The 24,110-nt window shown below is 45.4% G+C and overlaps 1 protein-coding gene and 1 pseudogene across 2 annotated transcripts; both read left to right on the top strand.

The window, feature by feature from the left end:
* Positions 1 to 492: 492 nt before the first annotated feature.
* LOC120364565 (nucleophosmin pseudogene) lies at positions 493 to 1,204 on the top strand (annotated as a pseudogene).
* A 4,879-nt stretch (positions 1,205 to 6,083) lies between these two features.
* LOC101034040 (asparaginase and isoaspartyl peptidase 1) lies at positions 6,084 to 23,339 on the top strand. Of its 2 annotated transcripts, XM_039471495.2 has the most exons (8): positions 6,084 to 6,160; positions 6,237 to 6,513; positions 7,111 to 7,308; positions 15,647 to 15,789; positions 16,609 to 16,766; positions 19,301 to 19,422; positions 21,655 to 21,765; positions 22,210 to 23,339. In XM_039471495.2, exons 2-8 carry the CDS (start codon positions 6,465 to 6,467, stop codon positions 22,413 to 22,415), a joined length of 987 nt encoding a protein of 328 aa, XP_039327429.1. In that variant the 5' UTR covers positions 6,084 to 6,160; positions 6,237 to 6,464; the 3' UTR covers positions 22,416 to 23,339. The 2 variants fall into 2 exon arrangements, with proteins under 2 accessions (XP_039327429.1, XP_039327430.1); XM_039471496.2 differs by lacking the exons at positions 6,084 to 6,160; positions 6,237 to 6,513 and adding an exon at positions 6,617 to 6,728.
* Positions 23,340 to 24,110: the final 771 nt, after the last annotated feature.

The following is a 24,110-nucleotide window of genomic DNA, read 5'->3' as shown; positions in this document are numbered from 1 at the left end:
GCGCAGTGGCTCACACCTGTAATCCCAGCACTTTGGGAGGCCGAGGCAGGCAGATCACCTGAGGTCGGGAGTTCGAGACCAGCCTGACCAACACGGAGAAGACCGTCTCTTCTGTTGGAAATAAGAATTCGGAATCACAAAGGAAATGAGCCCTCGAACAAAAGATCGAAATATATATATTATATTATATTATATATATAAATATATTAAATTAATATTAATTAATATATTAATATATTTATATATAATATTATATATATTATATATATATATATAGCAGAGAAGGAGAACCTGTAAATGATCAAAATTGGTATCAAGCCAAGCTAGCAATAATTACTGTTAAGTCAGGGAGTTGCGCTGTTTACATTTATTAGTAAGAGACATGTTGTGGCTTTTCCCTGGTGTGATTCTGTCCTGCACGGCTGTTCCCTTGAGCAGTGGCCATTTATCTCTGTCTGCCTTCTCTCCCACCTACGTGCCTGCTGCTACCCGATGGAAGATTCGATGGACATGGACATGAGCCCCCCCAGGCCCCAGGACTATCTTTTCGGTCGTGAACTAAAGGCCGACAAAGAAGATGGCTTTAAGGTGGACAACCATGAAAATGAGCACCAGTTTTCTCTAAGAACGGTCAGCTTAGGGGCTGATGCACAGGATCAATTGCACACTGCTGAAGCAGAGGCAATGAATTACGAAGGCAGTCCAATTAAAGTAACACTGGCAACTTTGAAAGTGTCGGTACAGACAATGGTTTCCTTGGGGGCTTTGAAACAACACCACCAATGGTCCTATGGCTGAAGTGTGGTTCGGGGCCAGTGATATTACAGCACTTAGTAGCTGTGAAGGAAGATGCAGAGTCAGAAGATGAAGAGGAGGAGGATGTGAAACTCTTAAGTATATCTGGAAAGTGATCTGCCTGCCCCTGGAGGTGGCAGCAAGTTTCCACAGAAAAAAGTAGAACTTGCTGCTGCTGAAGATGATGATGGTGATGAAGATGATGATTTTGATGATGAGGAAACTGAAGAAAAGCGCCAGTGAGGAAATCTATATGAGATACTCCAGCCATAAATGGACAAAAGTCACATCAGAATGGAAAAGACTCAAAACCATCTTCAACACCAAGATCCAAAGGACAAGAATCCATTTCAAAAAACAGCAAAAAACTCCTGAAACACCAATAGGACCTAGTTCTGTAGAAGGGTGAGCAACAGGGGGAGGGGCTCGTTTCTTCGGTGCCTGCTGCTCAAACCTCCATGGGGAGCATGCAGATGGGCAGGTTGTGGGGCTCCCACCCCAAGGCAGCGTCTAGGGGTGAATACTTCCAGCTCCTGAAGCCCCGGTGGGCGTGAGTTATAGGGTGCTTTCTCAATCTTGCCTTCCGCAGGCAGCTTGTGTGAATCAGCTCTATTAGACCTCTGCCTTATCACAAGGACAGGGGGCTTTCTGTATCCTGAGGTTCTTGCCTTGGAGTACCAGAAGAATCGGATCACACCTGGGCTTGGAGAATGAGTGCAAGGTTTTTTATTGAGCAGTAGGTCTCATCGAGGTGAATGGGGAGGCCAGAAGGGGGATGGAGTGGGAGGGTGGTTTCTCCCCAGAGCCGGGCCGCCCCTAGCCAGGCTCTCTTGGGACTACCTCAGCCAAACTCTGCATTGCTCCTCTGGTCGATGGCCTGCCAGCATCTGCTGGTGCCTGTCAGTGCGCTCTTCTACCACTCCGTTCCTTTCAATGTCCAGCCACTGGTGCTCCTGCCCCCTAGGGTCTTCGGGTTTTTATAAGCACAGGATGGAGGCGTGGTGGGCCGGGGCGGTCTTGCAAAATGCAACATTTGGGCCTGAAGGCAGGAGTGCCTGTCCTCACCTAGGTCCATGGGCACAGGCCCGGGGGTGGAGCCCTAGCCAGGGACCATGCCTTTCTCTACCCGGCACTTCCCTGCCCCTATCCCATATCACTAAGTGAATTACAACTCTCTGGTCAGTGGGGAGGAGAAGAAAGTTAGAAAGAAGGGCTAGTGCACAAAATGTTTATGTGGGCCTCCTAAAAACAGCCTCGTGCCCTATTGCTGAACAAATTCGAGGGTCCTAGATCTCCTAAATAAGTTCAGGGATCTCAGAGTTGAAAGGTATGTGTCCTGCTTCTTGTTTGAAAGCCCTGGAAGACAGCAAGCTCAAGCCACTTTGACACATTCTAGAATTCAGAGGGAGCCTCACAGATTCCCATCCTGCCCCCAGTGGGGTCGGCCAAAAGCCTTTTCCTCATGTAGCTGAGACTGGTGGGGATGGGAAGTTGGTAGGGAGTAAGGAAGTAGTAAAGGCAGCCTGCTGGTTGACCTTCAGAAAATGTTAGTTGCGGCCAGTTGTAGTGGCTCACACCTGAAATCCCAGCACTTTGGGAGGCAAATCACTTGAGGTCAAGAGTTTGAGACCAGCCCGGCCAAGATGTGGAAACCCCATCTCTACTAAAAATACAAAAATTATCTAGGTGTGGTGGTGTATGCCTGTAATCCCAGATACTTGGGTGGCTGAGGCAGGAGAATCATGCCTGAGCCTCCAGAGGTGGAGGCTGCAGTGAGCCAAGATCACGACACTGTACTCCAGCCTGGGCAACAGAGTGAGACTCTCTCTTGAAAAGAAAGAAAGAAAGAAAGAAAAGAAAGAAAGAAAGAAAGAAAGAAAGAAAGAAAGAAAGAAAGAAAGAAAATGTTAGCTGCTTCTTTCTTTTCTTCTTCTCTTCCTCCTCCGCCCCCCCATCACTCCCATTCCTTCTTCCTCAGTCTCTCTCATGCCTCCTTCATTTCTGACTCAGACCCCCCCCTGCCCAGTCCCTCCTTTTCTGGTCTCACCTCCTCTCCCCATCTCTGGCATTCCCCACCCCAAGCCTCCTCCTCCTAGATCACCAGTGCCACTGTGGTTAGAATCACCTCCCTGGGGCTCTAATAAGCAAACTCTAAAAAAATCACCCTTTGGGGGAAAAAGTCCAGGACTAAGACTGTTCCAAAGTGTCCAAATTTATTACATGGAGATGCCTTTAATCAGTTGCCTAAAATACCTGTTAGTGATAGTAGATCACCTCACTCACTGGGTAGAAGCTATTTCCTTTTCAAATGCGACTGCTAATAACGTAGTGAAGGCACTTATTGAAAATACTGTACCAAGGTTTGCACTAATAAAAAATATTGGTTCAGATAAGGGAATCCATTTCACCGCGCATATCATTGAAAAACTATCCCAAGTACTAGACATAACATGTGAATACCATACTCCATGGCACCCACCCTCATTGAGAAGAGTGAAAAGAATGAATCAAACCCTACAAAGTCACTTTATCAAATTAGTCTTAGAGACTTGGTTGCCATGGACTAAATACCTTCCTATTGCTGGGTTGAGAATTAGAACTGCCCCTTGGAAAGATGCTGATTTATCCCCTTGCGAAATGCTATATGGATTGCCTTATTTACGTTCCACTGCTGACATTCCCACATTTGAAACAAAAGACCAGTGCCTCAAAAACTATATACTTGCTCTCTCTTCCACTTTCTTTCAAAACTAAAGGCCTCCTAGCACAGGCACCACCCCTGGAGCTCCCAGCACATCAGCATCAGCCAGAGATCACATTCTCATCGAAGGCTGGAAAGAGGAAAACTCAAACCAACTTGGGAAGGACGCTACCTAGTGCTCCTAACCACTGAGCTGCAGTCCAAACAGCAAATAAAGGATAGACTCATCATACCCGGGCAAAGAAGACATCACTACCTCCAGAGTCATGGACCATTATTCCAGGGGAAAGTCCTACCAGATTAAAGCTAAAACAAACAAACAAACAAACAAACAAATAAAAACACCTAACCCTCCCACACCTACTATATTATTTTATAGCCTGTCTTCACTGTGGCTAGCCAGCTTGTCATTCATGTTATGTAACTAGTTCAAGCGTACCTCAAATTTTCACTTTTGATGCTTGTCTTGTTATGCCCTGTGGAGATCTCCAAAACCAAAGAAAGCTAGCCCCTTCCGAAAAGTACCTCTGCCCCTCTAAGGTAAACAAGACTGCCTGTAATAGTGACACTTGTACCAGCAAAGCACAAAGCAGTCAGTGGAAATTCTGTTATGGTTGGGGACCACCAAGTAACAAGGTTGGACCTCCCCAGGAGGAAGCTGCGTTGACCCAAAACCTTACATCCACTTTACAAAGGAATAACTCCCTCCTATTGCCAACTTCAACAATGGTAATCCTTTGCAAATCTCTATCATTGTCCCCACCCCTACTGACGGTAACCCCACTCTAGGTGGCTTCTACGCTTAGAAGCTGAGGTGGGAGGGGTAGACCCAAAAGGATCTTTTGAGATGCACTTCATTGCTCCTCCACCCGCTTCCCTCCCTTCTCCTTCAGAATCTTCTTTCAATCAAACTGTTATTCTCTCCAATGACAAAGCCATAGTAGACATTGCAGAAGTTAAAGATTTAAAACAAACTTTAGTAGCTGAGACAAGATACCAAGATGCAAATGCCTAGTTGGAATGGATTAAATATTCTGTTCCCACGATAACCGAAAGTGACGGTTATGCTTGTGTGGCAGGCAGGCCAGAGGCTCAAATAGTCCCTTTCCCACTTGGATGGTCTTCTGACCAACCAGGCATGAGCTGCATGGTAAGTCTCTTTGAAAACCCCACAGCCTGGGGCAGTAAGGCGTGCAAGACTCTCACTGCTATTCCCTGAAGTTAAAGGCTCTTCGGATCGGCCCTTGAGAGTCATCCGGCTGTGTCTCTCATGACAGGAGGAGAGGCTAACGTCTCGGAGATCTAAAAAGGTACAGTGAAACCAAGCCTTTCAAGAGCTTACCAGTCAAGCCGCTGTTGTTCACACCCGAGCAGAGGTATGGTGATATTATGGAAAGCTACTATTGAGTTATCTGCCAAGGAACTGGAGCGGCTCTTTGCTCTAGTCCAATTGGCCATCCCCTTTCACCCTGGCATTCCGATAACACAGCAGGCAAGAAAGTCAAAACTGGGTGAACAGAAGTGCTCCACCCGGATCTGTTGACCCTCACATTTATATAGATGCTATTGGAATCCCACTAGGAGTACCGGATAAATTTAAGACTCGAAATCAAATAGCTACAGGATTCAAATCTGCATGATTCTGGTGGTCAACTATAAGTAAAAATGTATGTTGGATAAACTATAAACAGCCATTTGTCAATTACATTGGAGATGCTATGAAAGGGATAGCTAAACAATTAGGCCCCACCAGCCAAATAATCTGGAAAAATAGAATAGCCCTTGACATGATGTTAGCAGAAAAAGCTGCAGTCTGTGTCATGATTGGAATCCAATGCTGTACATTTGTCCTAACAACACAGTCCCCGATGGAACAATTACCAAAGCTTTACAAACCTCACCTCCTTATCAAATGAACTAGCTCAAAATTCCAGCATAAATGATTCCTTCACAAGTTTTATGGAAAGGTGACTCAGTAAATGTAAAGGGCTCATGTCTTCAATGTTAACTTTCTCACAATTGTCATAGGTGTACTTATTCTCATAGGATGCTGTATCATACCCTATGCGCAAGGATTAATACAAAGACTTATGGAAACAGCTCTCACCAAAAACTCCCTCAATTACCCCCCTCCCTATTAATGAGCTTTTTCTTTTAGAAGACCAAACAGAACAACAAAGTCAAGACATGTTAAAAAGGTTTAAAGAAGAGGTATTATAAAAATTAAAAGGGTTTAAATGACAGATACAAAAAGAAGTTCATCTTCAAAGGTTTGGCTTGCTTAGTTTCTTTATTCTTTGTTCTCTACTTTCAAGAACAAACTTCCTTCTTCTTTGTGCCTCTCTGCCCTTGGTTCCAGTAAGCAACTTTCACTATGGTCCAAATCTGCAACCCACATCTGTTACCGCTCTGTAAACTACCCCTCCCGCCATAAGGACTCTTCCTGTCTGAAACTACCCTTCCTACCACTGTAGCCCACGCTCCTGCGCTCTTCAAATTAGCCAATTGGGTTTAGCTTAGATTGCGCAGTCCAACTCCAGCCAATGGAGACAGGACACAGTAACAGGGACAAACTGCAGTTGAGAATAAAAACCCCTGCTCTTCCTTTTTTTCTTGTGCTCTTGTGACCACCCCAGGTGCGAGCAGTAGCACCCTTCGGCAGAGGTAAATTTGCTTTGCTGAGAGATCTTTTGTTCGAGTGCTCATTTCCTTTGTGATTCCGAATTCTTATTTCCAACAGAAGAGACGGTCTTCTCCGTGTTGGTCAGGCTGGTCTCGAACTCCCGACCTCAGGTGATCTGCCTGCCTCGGCCTCCCAAAGTGCTGGGATTACAGGTGTGAGCCACTGCGCCGGCCCAGCGTGACTTCTCAATTTGCAATTACAAAGCCGTCGGACGCCACTTCACGCTTCTCACCACCAACCCAACCACCCAGCTCCCCGCCTCGTCAGGAGGAAGAAGGTGCCATCATGCCACTGGGAAGCTCACACGGGCCAGAAGCCGAGACTCCTGAGAGCGGTGAGACTGGCGCGCTCTGACCGCGCTTCGGGGCTTTCCGGGAATTGGGCGGCGCGGGGGCCCCGCCCTCGTGCGCCTGCGCAGAGCCGTGGCGGCTGGAGCAGATGCCGGCTGAGCAGTTTCCAGCCGGCTCCGCTGAGCGGCGGGGCTGGGCCGCTGCGGGGAGCGCTGGACCCAGCCTGAGGCTTCGGCGTCCGGCTCCCGCGGTGCCCTCAGTAAGTCCGCGGTCCTCCCGGAGCAGCCTGCCGAGACTGGGGAGGGCGAACGAAAATAGACATTTTCCGGAAGGCGAAATATACATCCTCCCTCGGTGTCGGGGCTTGGAGCGGGCGGCGGTGGGCGCGGGGGCAACGTCCCCGGGGAAACTGAGGCCCCAGCAGGTCCGGGCCGGGGCAGAGAGGAACGCGGGAGAGCGCGGGGCCCCCTGGGCTCTTTGTACCAAGCTCGACCGAGCCGCCCCTTCCCACCCGACGCTGTCAACCCGACCTCCCAAAGTAGAGACTGGGCGCTGTCCCGACGAGATCTCCCGAGGACCTTGTGTCCCCGCGGCTTCCTTGGGCTGGCTTTGGACGACGCTTTCGTTTTCCTGCTGCCTAGGATCCGCCGACATGAACCCCGTCTTGGTGGTCCACGGCGGAGCTGGCCCCGTGTCCGAGGATGTGAAGGAGCGACTGCGCCAGGGCATCATCAGAGCCGCCACCGTGGGCTACTGCATCCTCCGGGAGGGCGGCAGCGCCGTGGACGCCGTGGAGGGAGCTGTGGTCACCCTGGAAGACAATCCGGACTTCAACGCAGGTAAATGTGCCTTTCAGCTAGTCAATAATGTCAGTCCGGTCAGGCTCCTCCCTCAGAATAAATAGAACCTGTGTAAAGTGTCGGGGAATCTAATGAACTTTGGGGTGAAACTACATATGTAAAAAAAGAAAACAGTATTTTATTTTTCACCTGTGATGAAAAGAGTCAAATGCTAAAATATTTGGAGAGATTTATTCTGAGCCAAATATGAGTGACCAATTGCCTGTGATACAGCTCTTGGGAAATCCTGAGAACTTGTGCCCAAGGTGGTTGGGCTACAGCTTGTTTTATACATTTTAGGGAGACAAAAGACATCTTATATGTCTATCAGTACATATAAGATGTACATTGGTTCCATCTGGAAATGTGGGATTACTGGGTGGGAGGGTGGCTTCCAGGTCATAGGTAGATTCAAAGATTTTCTGATGACACTTGGTTTAAAGTTTTGTCTAAAGACCTATAATCCATAGAATGGAATGTCTGGATTATATAAGGACTTGTGGCTGCAGATGGAATTGATAGAAGGTGGTTGAGCACGGTGACTCACACCTGTAACCCCAGAACTTTGGGAGGTCAAGGCTGGCAGATCACCTGAGGTTAGCATTTTCAGACCAGCCTGGCCAATAGGCGAAACCCCATCTCTACTAAAAATGAAATAAAAATTAGCCACGTATCGAGGTGGGAGCCTGTAATCCCAGCTACTTGGGAGGCTGAGGCAGGAAAGTCACTTAAACCTGTGAGGCAGAGGTTGCAGTGAGCTGAGATCACACCACTGTACTCCAGCCTGGGCATCAGAGCTAGACTCCATCTCAAAAAAAAAAAAAAAAAAAAGGAATGTCTCCTTAGGATAAGGGGTTCAGGAGACCAAGACTCCCCTTATGCAATGCAGAGGAAGCCTTCTGGTTATTAAGATAATAAATTGCAAATGTTTCTTATCAGAGTTGATTCTCTCCTGAATCAGGAAAAAGGCCTGGAAAAGGAAGGCAATTCTCTTCAGAATGTAGATTTTCCCTGCAAGAGGTAGCTTTGCAGGACTACTTCAAGATACGGCAAAGAAACATAATTTGGGGTAAAAATAGTTCACTTTCAGGGCTTACTATGTGTCATGTGATGTCATACTAGAGTCCTGCTGGAATTTGGTATCTTATTGCTACAAACAAAGTCGGTTTTGTCAGTCTTAAGATCTGTTTTAATGTTAGTGCTGGTCAGCTGGGCCTGAATTCCAAAAGGGAGGAGGGAATAATGAGGTATGTCTTATCACCCCCACAAGGTTCCAAAGTTTTCAGGTTAACTTTGGGATGTAGAGTGTATTCTTTTGTGTTTTGCTTCTTTCACTCAGTCAGCCCCCATTCCCCCCACCCACCTTTTTTTTTAAGAGACAAGGTTTTACCATGTTGGCCAGGTTGGTCTTGAACAACAAGCTGACTTCAGGTGATCCACCCTTCTCAGCCTTCCAAAGTGCTGGAATTACAGGCATGAGCCACGGTGCCTGGCCAGTCCACCCTTTGTTAGAATACTAATCATTATAGCTAACGGGATTATCTACCATGTGTCAGGCAGTAGTCTAAGAAATTTACTTGATAATATTTAATCTGAACATTAAATGAGTTGATCATTTAACTCACTTGAGTTGGTTGACTTGAGTTAAACTAACTCAAGTTAACTCATAATGAACATTAAATGATTAACTCACGAGTTACCAAGCCGTAATTTACTGGATAGGGACTGACTTTGCCAGCAGAGGGAGCAGCCAGCTCTTTCTGTGGGTGACTTGTTAAACCATTGCCTCTTAGCACTCAGAAGCCCCTGGGCTGACAAACCCTCACTTATTTACACAGGACCTTTATTTGAAATGGGTCGTTCTGGTTTCCCGTCTCTTATTCTAACAATTCCTCATCTGCATGAATTGGGAAGTACGGATTAGGGAATTGGAGCAGCTAGTTCTCATTTTTTTTGCTCTCTATCCAGAGGCCTTCTCAATGTCTCCCCTCCCATCTTTCAAATGTCTGCTATTCAGCACATTGAGGAAGAAAAGAGTAGAGCTGAAAAGAAGGAAAAAAAAGATTCTGGGGGGAAAGGTGGGACTTTGAACAGCATACTGCGAACCTTTCCGTACAGGCAAACGATATTCCCAGCAGTCTCTGCCATAATCCTCTAGAATAAGTAACTGTTTGGGAACTTCATACACAAAGCTGATCCCAGTAGGTATTGAGTTCAGTGGCAATAATTAGCATTCATGACACAACTTACCTGAACATTTGTAAAAACATTATGTCTACATTCTATTCCTGTTACGATATGGATTTTACTTTATATTTAAAGCTAGTTTCATAATAGTTTATTAAAAAGTGTTTATTTTTAGATACCAACACTGTAAAGATTGAACTTGTAAATCTGAATGCTAGAAATATTCCTTAAAAACTTCCTGGCTGGGCGCGGTGGCTCATGCCTGTAATCCTAGCACTTTGGGAGGCCGAGGCGGGTGGATCACGAGGTCAAGAGATCGAAACCATCTTGGTCAATGTGGTGAAACCCCGTCTCTACTAAAACTACAAAAAATTAGCTGGGCATGGTGGCACATGCCTGTAATCCCAGCTACTCAGGAGAATTGCCTGAACCCAGGAGGCGGAGGTTGCGGTGAGCCGAGATCGCGCCATTGCACTCCAGCCTGGGTAACAAGAGCGAAACTCCTTCAAAAAAAACTTCCTTAGATTGGCAACCAAATAATGACCATTTGTTTTCACTAGAGCTCAACAATATTGACACAGCACTTTATAGATATTTATTTTCTCTACAATTCAATTTGATAAGCTGTTAGAGAATCTTTGAGTGAACAGGATTTTTTTTTTCATTTATCTACTCTTTTTCTGGACTTACAGTGTAGAATCAATAAGGTAAAGGTCTGTGGTGGGGTTTGGGAATTGTAATTTGTTGTCTTTGTTTTGAAGATTCCCAGGTGATTCTGAGATACAAGTAGGTATATTTACTTAAGCGGGTATGTGAAATATTGTGATACGGACATGCAGTGCAAACTAGGGTAATGGGATATCCATCCCTTCAAGCATTTATCCTTTGTGTTATAAACAATTATATTCTTTTAGTTATTTAAAAATGTATAAATTATTGATGATAGTCACTGTCGTGCTATCAAATACTAAATCTTACTCATTCTATTTTTGTGCGCATTACCTATCCCCCCTTCTGCAACCCCTCTGCTATCCTTCCAGCCTCTGCTAACCATCTTTCTACTCTCTATCTTTATAGGTTCAGTTGTTTTGATTTTTAGCTCCCACAGGTAAATGAGAACATGTGAAGTTTGTCTTTTTGTGCCTGACTTACTTCACTTACCATAATGATCTCCAGGTCCACCCAGGTTGTTGTGAATGGCTAAATCTCATTCTTTTTTATGGCTGAGTAGTACTCCATTGTGTATATGTATCATTTCTTCATTCATCTGTTGATGGACACCTAGGTAGCTTCCAAATCTTGGCTATTGTGAACAATGCTGCAGGAAGCAAGGAGTGCAAATAACTCTTCCATATACCGATTTCCTTTCTCTTGGGCGTATACCCAGCAGTGGGATTGCTGTATCATATGGTAGCTCTATTTTTAGTTTTTCGTGGAACTCGAGATTCTGAGACAGAGGTTGCAGTGAGCTGAGATTGCACCACTGTCCTCCAGTTTGGGCAACAAAGCGAGACTCCACCTCAAAAAAAAAAAAAAAAAAAAAAGAGCAAAAACAAAATAAAATGAAAGGGAGTCAAAACTTTTCTCCTGTGCACTGAATTGCTTCTGAGCGAGGCTACAGGTGAGGGGGTTGGCAGGTCCAGGTGGGTGTCTCTACACCTCTTTAGAATCAGGCTTTCCTCTCCTCCCCCAGCTTGAACTTTCTTTCTTTCCTTTTTTTTTTTTTTTTTGTTATGGAGTCTTGCTCTGTTGCTCAGACTGGAGTGCAATGATGCTATCTTGGCTCACTGCAACCTCCATCTCCGAGGTTCAAGCGATTCTCCTGCCTCATCCTTCTGAATAGCTGGTATTGCAGGCACACGCCACCATGCCCCGCCAATTTTTGTATTTTTAGTAGAGATGGGGTTTCACCATGTTGGCCAGGCTGGCCTCCAACTCCTGACCTTATGTTCCACCCACCCCAGCCTCCCAAAGTGCTGGGATTATGGGCATGAGCCACCTCGCCCAGCCTAGATGAACTTTCATTCACTTTACAAAAGCAGTTGTGTTTTGGGCAAGGTGTGTTATCCTTTGAACTATAGCCTAAATGTTTCTCAAAGTTAGCTCCACCCAGTAGCCCAGGAATAATTAAGGGAAAGACAAGATAGGATGGTATGTTAACTCAGATTTCTTTCATTTTGATAATTTTCTCACTGAATAATTTTTGCAAAGGCAGTTTCAGTATTTCCAGGGGTCCTACATCCAGTTCCCCACGGATACCGAGGGCCAATTATGCGTTTCTCAGTAGAAATCACAGTGTGACATCCTTCCTAACAACTGGCAATCACTTATCTGTTTCTTGTCACTATCATTTTATTGTTTTGAGAATGTTCTATAAATTTAATTGTTACTAGATATGGGTCCTGATCCAGACCCCAAGAGAGGTTTTCTTGGATCTCGTGCAAGAAGGAATTCAGGGCGAATCTGTAAAGTTAAAGCAGGTTGACTAGGAAAGTGAAGGACTGAAGCATGGCTCCTCCCTCGCAGAGCAGTCCTGAGAGCTGCTGGTTGCACATCTTTATGGTTATTTTTGATGATATGCTAAACACGAGTGAATTATTCATGCCTCCCCTTTTTAGACCATGTAGGGCAACTTCCTGACGTTGCCATGGCATCTGTAAACTGTCATGGAGCTGGTGGGAGTGCAGCAGTGAGGATGACCACAGGTCACTCTCGTGGCCATCTTGGTTTTGGTGGGGTTTGCCTGGTTTCCTTACTGCAGCCTGTTTTATCAGCAGGGTCTTTATGACTTGTATCTTGTGTTGACCTCTGGTCTGATCCTGTGACTTAAAATGCCTTAACCATCTGGGAACGCAGCCCAGTAGGTTTCAGCCTTGTTTTACCCAGCTCCTATTCAAGATGAAGTTGCTCTGGTTCAAACGCCTCTGACAGAATCATACAGTATGTGACCTTTTGGAAATGGCTTTCTTCATTTACAAAAGGATGTTTGCCCTTGAGATCCATCTAAGTTGTTGCCCATATGATTTATTCCTTTGTTGCTGAATAGTGTTATCTAGTATAGGTGCGCCACCGTTTATTTACACATTCACCTGGTAAAGGATATTTTGGTTGTTTCTGGTTTGGGACTATTACAAATAAAGCTGCCATGAACATTCATGAACAGGTTTTTATATGAACATAAATGTCCATACCTCTGGGATAAATGCCCAGGATTGTGATTTCTGGGTCATGTGGTAGACAGCATATAGCTGGGTCAAATTTTTTACCAATGCCAGGCACAGTGGCTCACGCCTGTAATGCCAGCACTTTGGGAGGCCAAGGCAGACAGATCGCGTGAGGCCAGGAGTTGGAGATCAGCCTCACCAACATGGTGAAACCCTGTCTCTACTAAAAACAAAAATTAACCGAGCATGGTGGCACACGCCAGTAGTTTCAGCGACTTAGGAGACTGAGGCAGGAGAATTTGCTTGAACCTGGGAGGCAGAGGTTGCGGTGAGCCAAGATCGTACCACTGCACTCCAGCCTGGGCAACAAAGCAAGACTCTGTCTCCAAAAAATAAAAATAAAATTATCCACTCTGCCTATACCTGGCTTTTAATTAGTGTATTTAGAAGATTTGCATTTTATATAATCACTGATACACTGAGGTGTAAACCTGCTATTGTGTGTCTAGTGTTCTGTTTGCTGGTTTTGCTTTCTGTTTCTTGCCTCCCTATGGGTTATTCGAGCATTTTTTAGAATTTCATTTTATTTTACCTGTATTATTTTTTTTTTGAGTGTATCTCTTTGTATAGATTTTTTAGGTGTTTGCTCTAGATATTATGCTGTAGATGGATAAACACATGTAACTTACTACATTCTAAAAAGTAGGTTAGCAGCCTGTAGAAGCCTTACCTTTCTTTTTGGTCCCTTTACCTTCCCCTGCTGATCGTATAGTTCTCTGAGATATTTCCACTATGTACATTGAGAACCACTTCAGACAGTGTTATCATGTTTGCTTTAAATGGCAGACATAATTTGGAAAATTCAAGAGGAGAAGGAAAGTCTGTCATATTTACCCTTTTCCTCCCACTTTTTCCTTTATTCTTTCTTCCTTCCTGATGTTCCAAGTTTCCTTTTTGGCTAAGCATGGTGGCTCACGTGTTTAATCCCGGCACTCTGGCAGCCGGAGACAGGTTGGATCACCTGAGGTCAGGAGTTTGAGCCAGCCTGGCCAACATGGTGAAATGCTGTCTTCACTAAAAATACAAAAATTAGCTGTGCATGGTGACAGGCACCTGTAATCCCAGCTTCTCAGGAGTCTGAGGCGGGAGAATCGCTTGAACCCAAGAGGCGGAGGTTGCAGTGAGCCGAGATTGTGCCATCGCACTCCAGCACAAGCAACGACAGTAAAACTCCATCTGAAAAAAAAAAAAACCTCCATCATTTTTTTTTTTTTTTTTTTTGTGAGGGGTGACAGGGTCTTAATTTGACTCTGACACCCAGACTGGAGTGCAGTGGCACAATCAGAGCTCACTGCAGCCTTTACCTCCTAGGCTCAAGTGATCCTCCCATGTCACCCTCCCAAGAAAAGCTGTAACTGCAGGTGAGCACCACTACATCCAGCTCATTTTCTAATGTTTTGTAGAGACAGGGTCTCCCTATGTTGTCCATGGTGGTCTCAAACTCCTGGGCTCAAGCAGTTTTCTTACCTTAGCCTCCAAAGGGCTGGGATTAGAGGCATGAGCCACCTAACCCAGCCAAGAACTTCTTGTAGCCATTTTTTTAGGTTAGGCCCGCTGGCAACAAATTCTTTCCGTTTTCCCTTATCTGTGTTATGGACTAAATGTTTCTGTCCCCCTCAAAACTCATGTGTTGAAGCCCTAACCCCCAGGGTGGCTATGTTTGGAGATGGGGCCTCCAAGGAAGTAATTAAAATTAAGGAAGGCTATAAGGGTGGAGTCCGGAACTAATAGGATTACTGTCCTTAGAAGAGGAGATACCAGAGAGCTTGCTCACTCTCACAGGCACAAGAAGAGGTCATGGAGCAAGCAGTGAGCACACCGTGAGATAGTAACCACCTACAGGCTAAGAGAAGAAGCCTCAAGGCTGGGCGCGCTGGCTCACACCTCTAATCCCAGCACTCTGGGAGGCCGAGGTGGGCGGATCACCTGAGGTCAGGAGCACGAGACCAGCCTGACCAACATGGTGAAACCTGGTCTCTACTAAGAGTATAAAAAGTAGCCAGGCATGATGCAGTGGGCACCTGTAATCCCAGCTACTCAGGAGACTGAGGCACAAGAATTGATTCAACCCCAGAAACAGATGTTGCAGCGAGCCAAGATCATGTGCTTTGAAACCATTATTAAGTGAAATAAGGGTTTCTTGAATACAAGCACTGCAGGGCTACTACAGTTGATCTGCCTAATAATCGAGATGGCTGCTAAGTGACTAACAGGCAGGGAACCTATACAGTGTGGGTGTGCTGGACAAAGGGAGGAATCACGTCCCTCTGGGGGACAGAGTGGGATGGTTCGAGAATTGTTTATTTCTGGTATTTTCCATTTAATAATTTGTGGCCATGGTTGACTGAGGGTAACTGAGACCTCAGAACAAGGCTGTAGAGAAGGGGACTACTGTATTCAGGGAAACCTAATATTTCAGTAAAATGTAACCAAGGAGAGAAAATGAAGCTGGAAAAGCAGGTCAGAGGTCAGGTTGGGAAGGGCTTTGTACTTTTTATTTTGTAGGTCATGGAGTGCCAAGTCAGACTTCTTCCTCTCTCTCTCTTTTTTTTTTTTTGAGACGGAATCTTACTCTGTCACTCTTGGCTCATGGCAACCTCCGCCTCCTGGGTTCAAGTGATTCTCCTGCCTAAGTCTTCTGAGTAGCTGGGATTATCGGCACACACCACCACACCTGGCTAATTTTTATATTTTTAGCAGAGACAGGGTTTCACCATGTTAGCCAAGCTGGTCTCAAACTCCTCGGCTTCCCAAAGAGCTGGGATTACAGGTGTGAGCCACTGCATTCAGCCTCCAAGTCAAGATTTCTTAAAAAAAAGTTCCTCTGGCAATGGAAGAGAGGATGGATTAAATGGGGCAAATTAGAGAAAATCTGGAGCCATTTCTAAATTCTTAATTCTTGCTTTTCAACTTGTTTTCGGTTTTAGGTTGTGGGTCTATCTTGAACACAAATGGTGAGGTTGAAATGGACGCCAGTATCATGGAGGGAAAAGACCTGTCTACAGGAGCAGTGTCCGCAGTCCGGGGTATAGCAAATCCCATTAAACTTGCTCGGCTTGTCAAGGAAAAGGTATATGTGACTAAACATCCTTTTCCAACTGTTACCGCTATACTTCAGTGAGAAGGGCTCCAACTGTGCAGAAATACTTAGATCACTGTTCTCACAAAATATATACAAAACAGAAGCAATGTATTTGGGTTTCTCAAATCAGCCAAGATTCTTGACTAGTAATCACCTGACCAGTGAGTGATTACTTTATCTTCCGGTATTATCTTCAGACCACATACAAAATGATCAGACTGGCTATTAATAGCATGTATTAAAAATGGATTGAGTTCGCTAAATTTAACATAATATGTAAATCTCATCTCTAGTAACATTCCATCAACTGGGGGCTTTTTTTTTTGAGATGGAGTTTCACTTTTGTTGCCCAGGCTGGAGTGCAGTGGTGCGATCTTGGCTCACTGCAACCTCAACCTCCCAGGTTCAAGTGATTCTCTTGCCTCAGCCTCCCGAGTAGCTAGTATTACAGGCATGTGTCACCACACCTGGCTAATTTTGTATTTTTAGTAGAGATGGGGTTTTGCCATGTTGGTCAGGCTGGTCTCGAACTCCTGACCTCAGGTGATCCACCATCCGCCTTGGCCTCCCAAAGTAATGGAATTATAGGTGTGAGCCACCACGCTTGACTGGGGTCTTTTTTGTGTGTGTGCAAAAACTCAGAAGAGAGTCAGGCTTTGTTCAGCGTACTGAAAAGCAAAGCACTGGAATTTGTATTTTTAAGCCTTTGCACCCAGAGAGATGTAATTATTTCAGTGAATTTGGAACAGTTAAAAAGATTTAAAAATTTCCAAAAACCGATCATTTTCTCTTTTCTTTCTGGCTCAGACACCTCATTGCTTTCTGACTCACCATGGTGCAGCACAATTTGCAGCAGCTATGGGAGTTCCAGAGATTCCTGCTGAAAATCTGATAACAGAGGAAAACAAAAAGCTCCTGGAAAAAGAGAAGCGAGAAAAACAGGCTCAGGAAACAGAAAGTGAACCGTAAGTCTTACCTGTGATTCACATTATTTGGGAGTTATTAAAATATGAAAGTTAGGCAAATACCTGATTATCTACATTCTTCTCTTCTTTTCTCTTCTCTTTTCTTCTCCTCCTCTTTCTCTTTCTCTCTCTCTTTTTTTTTTTTTTTTTTTTTGAGATGGAGTCTCCCTCTGTTGCCCAGGCTGGAGTACAGTCATGCGATCTCAGCTCACTGCAACCCCCACCTCCCGGGTTCAAGTGGTTCTCCTCAGCCTTCTGAGTAGCTGGGACTTCAGGTGTAACACCATGCCTGGCTGATTTTTTTTTTTTTTTTTTTTTTTGTATTTTTAGTAGAGATGGGATTTTGCCATGTTGGCCAGGCTGGTCTCAAACTCCTGATCTCAGGTGATCCGCCTGCCTCAGCCTTCCAAAGTGCTGGGATTGCAGGCATGAGCCACTGTGCCTGGCCTCTGACATGATTTAATAGAAGAATTTTATGTATTAATTAATCAGTTATCCGGATTCTTCTTGATCAGTGTATCTTAAATAGACTAAACAGGTTCTCTGTGATCTAGTGTACCTTATAAACTTAAGTATTCATTCATAGTGTAGAGAAATCAGTACAGCTCTTAAAAATCCAAATTAGTCATGTTCTGAATTACAGTTTTCTGTTACAGATTTTGAAATCCCAAATAAAAGACCACGTATTTAAAGCAGAATTTGAAAGTAAAATGTGAATATGGCCTGGTAGTTTATAATGGAATTAAATCTATTGACTCTGTATGCTTTTCAGGATAATAATATTTAACCAGAGGTGGACCTTGTATCACCTTGGGAGCTTTTTCAAAATATACATGTTTAGGTCACCCCACTAGAAGAATCATATTTAAATAGATCTGAGGTGGAGCGGCCAGCCAGGTATGGTGGCACACACCTGTAATCCCAGCTACTTAGGGGGCTGAGGCAGGAGAATCACCTGAACCTGGGAGGTGGAGGTTGCAGTGAGCTGAGATCACTCTATTGTGCTCCAACCTGGGGAACAAGAGTGAAACTCCGTCTCAAAAAAAAAAACACCAAACCCCTCAAAAAGGTGAAATTAATAATATATTTTATTTAACCAAATATGTCCAAAATATCATTTCAACATGTAATGAATATAAGAAATTATGAGATGTCTTACTCTTTTTTTATGCTAAATCTTCACAATCTGATGTATGTTTTACTCTTAGAGTAGGTCTCACTGGGGACAGCCACAGTTAGCGAGCAGCCACTCAGTCGCCACAGGTAGCTGCAGCTTCTATAAATGGACAGCACAGGTCTAGACAGAACCTGTGTGAAGAGCCAACTCTCCATGTTAGCCACTACATGGATATTGAATATTATAACTACGAATGGTTTTATTTTGATAAAAATATTTAAAAGATTTAGTTAATTTCAAAACTATAGTGTTAAAGTTTTTAGCTTTTTTGTAATTTAACTTTGATGTATTACATTTACTAATTGCAATTCATGTTTTAATATTAAGAAAAATTACGTATATTTTACAATTACTTTTGTAACTTTTTGGAAATTATACCTCCTGCAGATTAGTTTTTTTTTTTTTTTTTTCTTTTTGAGGCAGAATCGGACTCTGTCTCCCAGGTGTGAGTGCAGTGGCGCAATCTCGGCTCACTGCAACCTGTGCCTCCTGGGTTCTAGCAATTCTTCTGCCTCAGCCTCCCAAGTAGCTGGCATTACAGGTGTGTGCCACCATGACTGGCTAATTTTTGAATTTTTAGAAGAGGCAGGGTTTCCCCATGTTGGCCAGACTGGTCTCAAACTCCTGACCTCAGGTGATCCGCCCACCTTGGCCTCCCAAAGTGCTGGGATTACAGGCATGAGCCACCATGTCTGGCTGACTTTTTTTTTTTTTTTTAAATTTTTTAGATTAGCTCTTTATTTTTTGATGAAAATACATTTCTCTACTCAGGAGGCTGAGGCAGGAGAATCTCTTGAACCCAGGAGGTGGAGGTTGCAGTGAGCCAAGATTGTGCCACTGCACTCCAGCCTGGGCAACAGAGTGAGACTCCATTTCAAAATAAAAAAAAGAAACCAAAAAGCAAAAAAATCCCGCAGGATAATGGGTCCCACCCCGTATCTACCAACTCACTTTTTCCTTTCCTTTCTCCTCTTGGTGGCAGCTTCAGAATCTCTGTGGGCTCAAGGATCCAAGGGATTCTTATTCACACTAATGTTTGAGATGCACTCTTCTTTTTATCCACATTTTATGATGAGGGTAATGAGACACAAAACAAAACTTAAGGTCACAGCTACCAAACGGTGGTGCTGGGATCGGATGTGCTCTTAAAGCTGAGGTGTAGAGGAGTGTCCAGCAATCCACCTGTAACTTACATGTAGAATAAGAAGCAGGCAGGTTCTCTCTAGAATGTTGGAGTTAAAGGGTGCCTCATTTGCCATTACCATAAAACATGAGACTTAAGTGGTTCGAAGTGACATTGTTGGTTATGGGGTTCATTCTCATTTTCAGCCTGTCCCTTTTTTCTGTTTATTTTTAGCGGAAACTTGGAAACTGTGGGTGCTGTTGCCTTGGACTGCAAAGGGAATGTGGCCTACGCAACCTCTACAGGGGGTCTCGTTAATAAAATGGTCGGCCGCGTCGGGGACTCGCCGTGTGTAGGTAGGACCAAGGGATGGCTCCTGCCCCTTCTCGTTTCCTCCATCCTCAGGCTCTCCTCGTTCCCAATTCCCGGCCCCCGCTCCCTTTCTTGCTGCGTTCCCTTTCTGCTCTTGGTGCAGCTCCAAGATGTCTGGGAGTGAAATGGGGTTGGAAGGGGCTGTTCGGGGCCCTGCTTTGGGAGGGTGTTTGTATCGGCGGCACTGTTTTCCTAGAACGCGCGCCTTTTCGGAACAACGTGGGGAGAGAAGTGGAGACAGGGACGCTAAAGTTGCCCCCCATTTACCCAATAGAGATTCTGCCTTCTCCTTAGCCTCAGTTTCAGGATCTGCAGACTTACTTGAGTGAGGCTTGCTCCCCAGACATGGGCTCTAATTAGCAATCTGAGAAATCTGAGAGTTTAAGACTGCGGTTATTAGATTTGAGCAGCATGAAAGCGACAGACTTCTACAGACATAGTACAGATTGAGATGTTTTTTACATCAACAGGGAGGTGCATCCTCTCATTCCGGCAAGTGAGTGACAGGGCTGGGGTTGTATGTTTCACTTTGTGCAAACTTTCACACTTTTCATGCAGGAGTCCTCGTGAACCCCTGCAGGTGACTGGAGTTTTGAGAAACAGCTAAATTATTCCATCTGCCCCAAAGAGCAACTTCCTCTTTTCGAGAAAAACTAGCCCTCCCCTCCCTTTTTAATGTGTTGCTCTACTCTTTAGTAATAATCTATACTCTTGACAATTCTTGATACCCTTTTTCTGTCATAAACTCAGAGACACTGGAAGCTTCCTTAAAGAGTAGAGGCTTGGTAACACCTCTCCTGTTTGGTAGATCACCCAAGAGATACGAAGTAGTCTACCTTTCTTTCTCCTTAGCAAAAGTCCTACCAAACTGTCCCTGGTCAGTAGTGCAGCTTGCTTCAGCTGGGTTCAGACCAGACCATGGGGCCACTGCAGGTTAGATCCTAGAAATTAACTTTAAACTTCAGTTACAGTGGTAAATTCGGACAAGAAAAGGCATAAGCTAAATTCTCAGAAGTCCTTGTCCAGCTGTGAGCACCAGGTATGCTTCGCCTGGCCTTCTGAGCAGCCTTAGGCCCCTGGCTGGACAGTCAGGAGGGACGGGTGCTAGGCACAGCAGTGGTCACTCGGCAATCCACTTGTCCTGAGAAGTGCATGTGGTGGGGAGGACAGCTTCACAGACCCGATGCCTGTGCTAGGACCACCCTTGGAGGCACCTGGCCTTCTGTGGTCCTAGAGTAACTGAAAAGCAAGCAAAGACTTGGCTGCTTCCAAATATTAGGGCAGATTGACACCATGGGACCTGGCCAGTTTATTCCGCAGTAGAAGCTTACAAGAAAAAGGAAGGGCTCCTCCTCCCACTGCAGCAGCTCACTCACTGCCCAGTGTCATCTCCCTCCAGAACCAGAGCCAGGGATGATCTGCCTTTGAGAACCTCTGGGGCCTTGTGACAATTCAGTGCAACATCTCAACTCCTGAGTCCTTGCCCCATGTCCAGCGTCCATAAGTAAGGCAAATGTCAGTCATCTCTGCTTCTGTATCAACTGCAGGAGAGTAAAAGTGAGTCCTTCCAAAGCTAAAGGACTCAGGCTGGTAGCTGTGTGTGAACAGATAGAGGAATGACTTAGGCTGTAAGGTTGCTTGATCCCAGAACAAAATAAGGAAGAATCTTATTAAAGTAGCTTTTGCTGCAGACCCCTGCTTAAGTGGATAGCCCAGAATAGTTCCTTCAGGTCCAGTCATGCCCACCCTCAACGCATAGAGCTGCCCTCCACTGGACAGTGTGCACGGATGTTAGGTTGTGGGTATCCGTTTTCCCAAAATCACTGGAACCTGATGGCCTTGCTAGAGATCCATGTAATGCAGTCACGCTCTTTCTCCTCCATAGTGTGTGGGGCCTGAGGAGGAGGCAGGGAAGGGGGGCTTCATTGAGCAGAAAGGAATGGCTATGCTTCGGGGCCAAGGAGACGCTGTCCTGCTGTAGCTGCTTGTGAAGGTCAGGCCTGCCCTCCTGAGGCTCCCTTTATCCTCCTCCATTCTGGGGCATCTACATGGTGCTTTCTAGTCCACCTTACTGTCTGTGGATCATGGCTGCTAACCTGACCTTCGTCTATACTTGAGCGCCCTTTGCGATTTAATTTTCACATAGCGTCCAACTTCTGATATGGATTTGAATTTCTTGACTGTGAATGCTCAGAACAATCACCCTTTTTGAGCAGGATCCGGAGGTTATGCTGACAGTAACATCGGAGCCATCTCAACCACAGGGCACGGGGAAAGCATCCTGAAGGTGAACCTGGCCAGACTCACTCTGTACCACATGGAACAAGGTACACAGACCACAGGATAAGTCAAATAATTTGTGAAGACAAATGCTTAGAAGGTATTTGATAAGTAAATGCATGGAGACGTGTAGGAAATCCTTTCCTGTTGGCTGCAGATGTTGTTTTCAGGTCGTTAAAGCTGTGTTTTGACTCTCCACCTTCCCTTAGGTCTGGAATGGGAGAGCATTGAGTACTGTTATCTTCCACATCTCAGGAGAAGGGGGCAGTGGAGAGACACTGAGCCTGAGAGAGGGAGGGAAGACCCCTCTGCTTGGGCTGATGCTAGGGCGCTGTCTCAGGGCAAGGAGGGGAGGACCCTCCTTTTAAGCGTTCAGGTGTTCATTTACCACAAATTCTTCCTAGTTCACTTTGGCCTTTCTAACTGCAAGTGATTTTCCCAGGAGATTCCGTTTAGTAACGTGTTTTTTCTCAACCCTTCCTTATTTTCAGGAAAGACGGTAGAAGAGGCTGCGGACCTATCGTTGGGTTATATGAAGTCAAGAGTCAAAGGTTTAGGTGGCCTCATCTTGGTTAGCAAGACAGGAGACTGGGTGGCGAAGTGGACCACCACCTCCATGCCCTGGGCAGCCGCCAAGGACGGCAAGCTGCAATTTGGAATTGATCCTGGCGAAACTACCATCAAAGACCTGGCCTAAGTCCCTGGAAGACTGTGTTCCAGATGCTAGCTTAGAGGAAGGGTACAGTCTCCTCATGAGACACAGCCTAATCAATTATATCTAGAAATGGAAACAAATTGTGCAGCCTATCACTTGCTTTGTTGCCTTAATAATCATCTGAATGTTTGATTGAGGGGTGGGTTCTGAAGTCACGAGACACATGCCTGTATTAGGAGGATTGCTTGAGCCTGGGAGGTCAAAGCTGAGGTGAGCCATAGGTACTCCACTGTATGCCAGCCTGGGTGCACAAGAACATCAGGGAAAAGAACCAAAATCCTTTAAGGGAAATACTCTATGTATGAGAGACTAAACTGATTTTCCTAAGAAAGTTCAGATCTTCGCTGACTTATCTGAATGTTTCCAGATATTTCCAAAGGACCCAGATACTCCCAAAGAAACCATAGCTCCCTAACCTGGAGATGGAAGGTCATAATGGAGGCGCTGTGGGATTCCGTGAAGTTTCTTGGATTCAGAGATGAGCCTCCCTCAGTGTTCTCCCATGAGCCAGACTCCACCTGCCGAACACCCTCTGGTCCTCGTATAGCGAGTGACGGAACTCACAGCCTCTCCAACAACAGACAGGAGCCGACCGCTGTAGGGCTGATCCCATGACTTCCTGCGTCCTCATCCTGTTTTGTGCTTTGAGATTCTTCCCACCTCCCCATCCCCAGCAGCTGGATCGGGCGCTGTGCAGTGTGGTCAGCATGCTGAAGAAAGTCATTTCCTTGGGGACAATATTCCCCTTTATCTCCTGTTACACTGGAAATGCGACATGTAATGTAATTCCACTGTAATATCCATGCTCAGGTTTTTAGTGTCTCAGGGTTCACCTTCTCTCTGGAAAGAAATTGCCTAACTTTTACATTCCATGTGCTGCTAATAAAATGTATTTTGAAAGAGTAAGAGTGTGGTTGGGAGTCACTGTTGACAAAGACCAGAAGGCACACGAGCTGTCCCCTTGGTCTCAAGTCCGACGTACCAAAAAAACCTTGAGATGGGGGTGGTGTGGGGGGTGGTACCTTTCCCCTTGTGGAGGACATGTCAGTTTTTCCCAGGAACTGAACTTCTGAGTGGCTTAAGGAAGAAGCCAAACCATGTTAGGGTTGATGGCTCAGTCCTCCTGCAGTTTGCCAATATTCACCCCAGACAGAGGTGCGCAGTTCTGGCTCCTGTCCCCAGACCCTCCTTGGGGCTGTGTCAGCTGCTCCAAACCAGAGAGAAAGAAATGGCACTTAGGGGCAGAAGTGAGTTTGAATCCTGCTTCTCACTACCTGGGTGACCCTGCGCAAATTAACTTTTAAGAGTGTTTCATCTATAAAGTAGATTACTGTGATGATGAAAGGAAGGTAAAGAAAAACTGCAGTTCTCGGTGTTTTGCTTTAAGGATGTTATGGACAAATACAGAAACTGTGGCTAGGCCCCGATGGAGTTTCTGTCCTTAAAAACCTCGACATGCAACAACTGCCCCTTTAGGAACAAGGATTTTGTTAGCAGGTGTATTCGCTGGGGATTGCCACAACATGAGTCCGCAGACGAAGTGTCTTAACCAACAGAAATGTATTAATATTTTCTCCGTTCTGGAGGCTGAAAGTCTGAGATCAAGGAGCAGCCGCGTTGGTGTCTCCCGAGGCCTCTCCGTGGCTTGTGTAATAGCTGGCCATCTTCCTGCTGGGT

This window comes from Saimiri boliviensis, chromosome 6 (assembly GCF_048565385.1).
Source record: "Saimiri boliviensis isolate mSaiBol1 chromosome 6, mSaiBol1.pri, whole genome shotgun sequence".
Classification (NCBI taxonomy): Eukaryota; Metazoa; Chordata; class Mammalia; order Primates; family Cebidae; genus Saimiri; species Saimiri boliviensis.
This window is presented reverse-complemented; position numbering and strand designations above follow the sequence as displayed.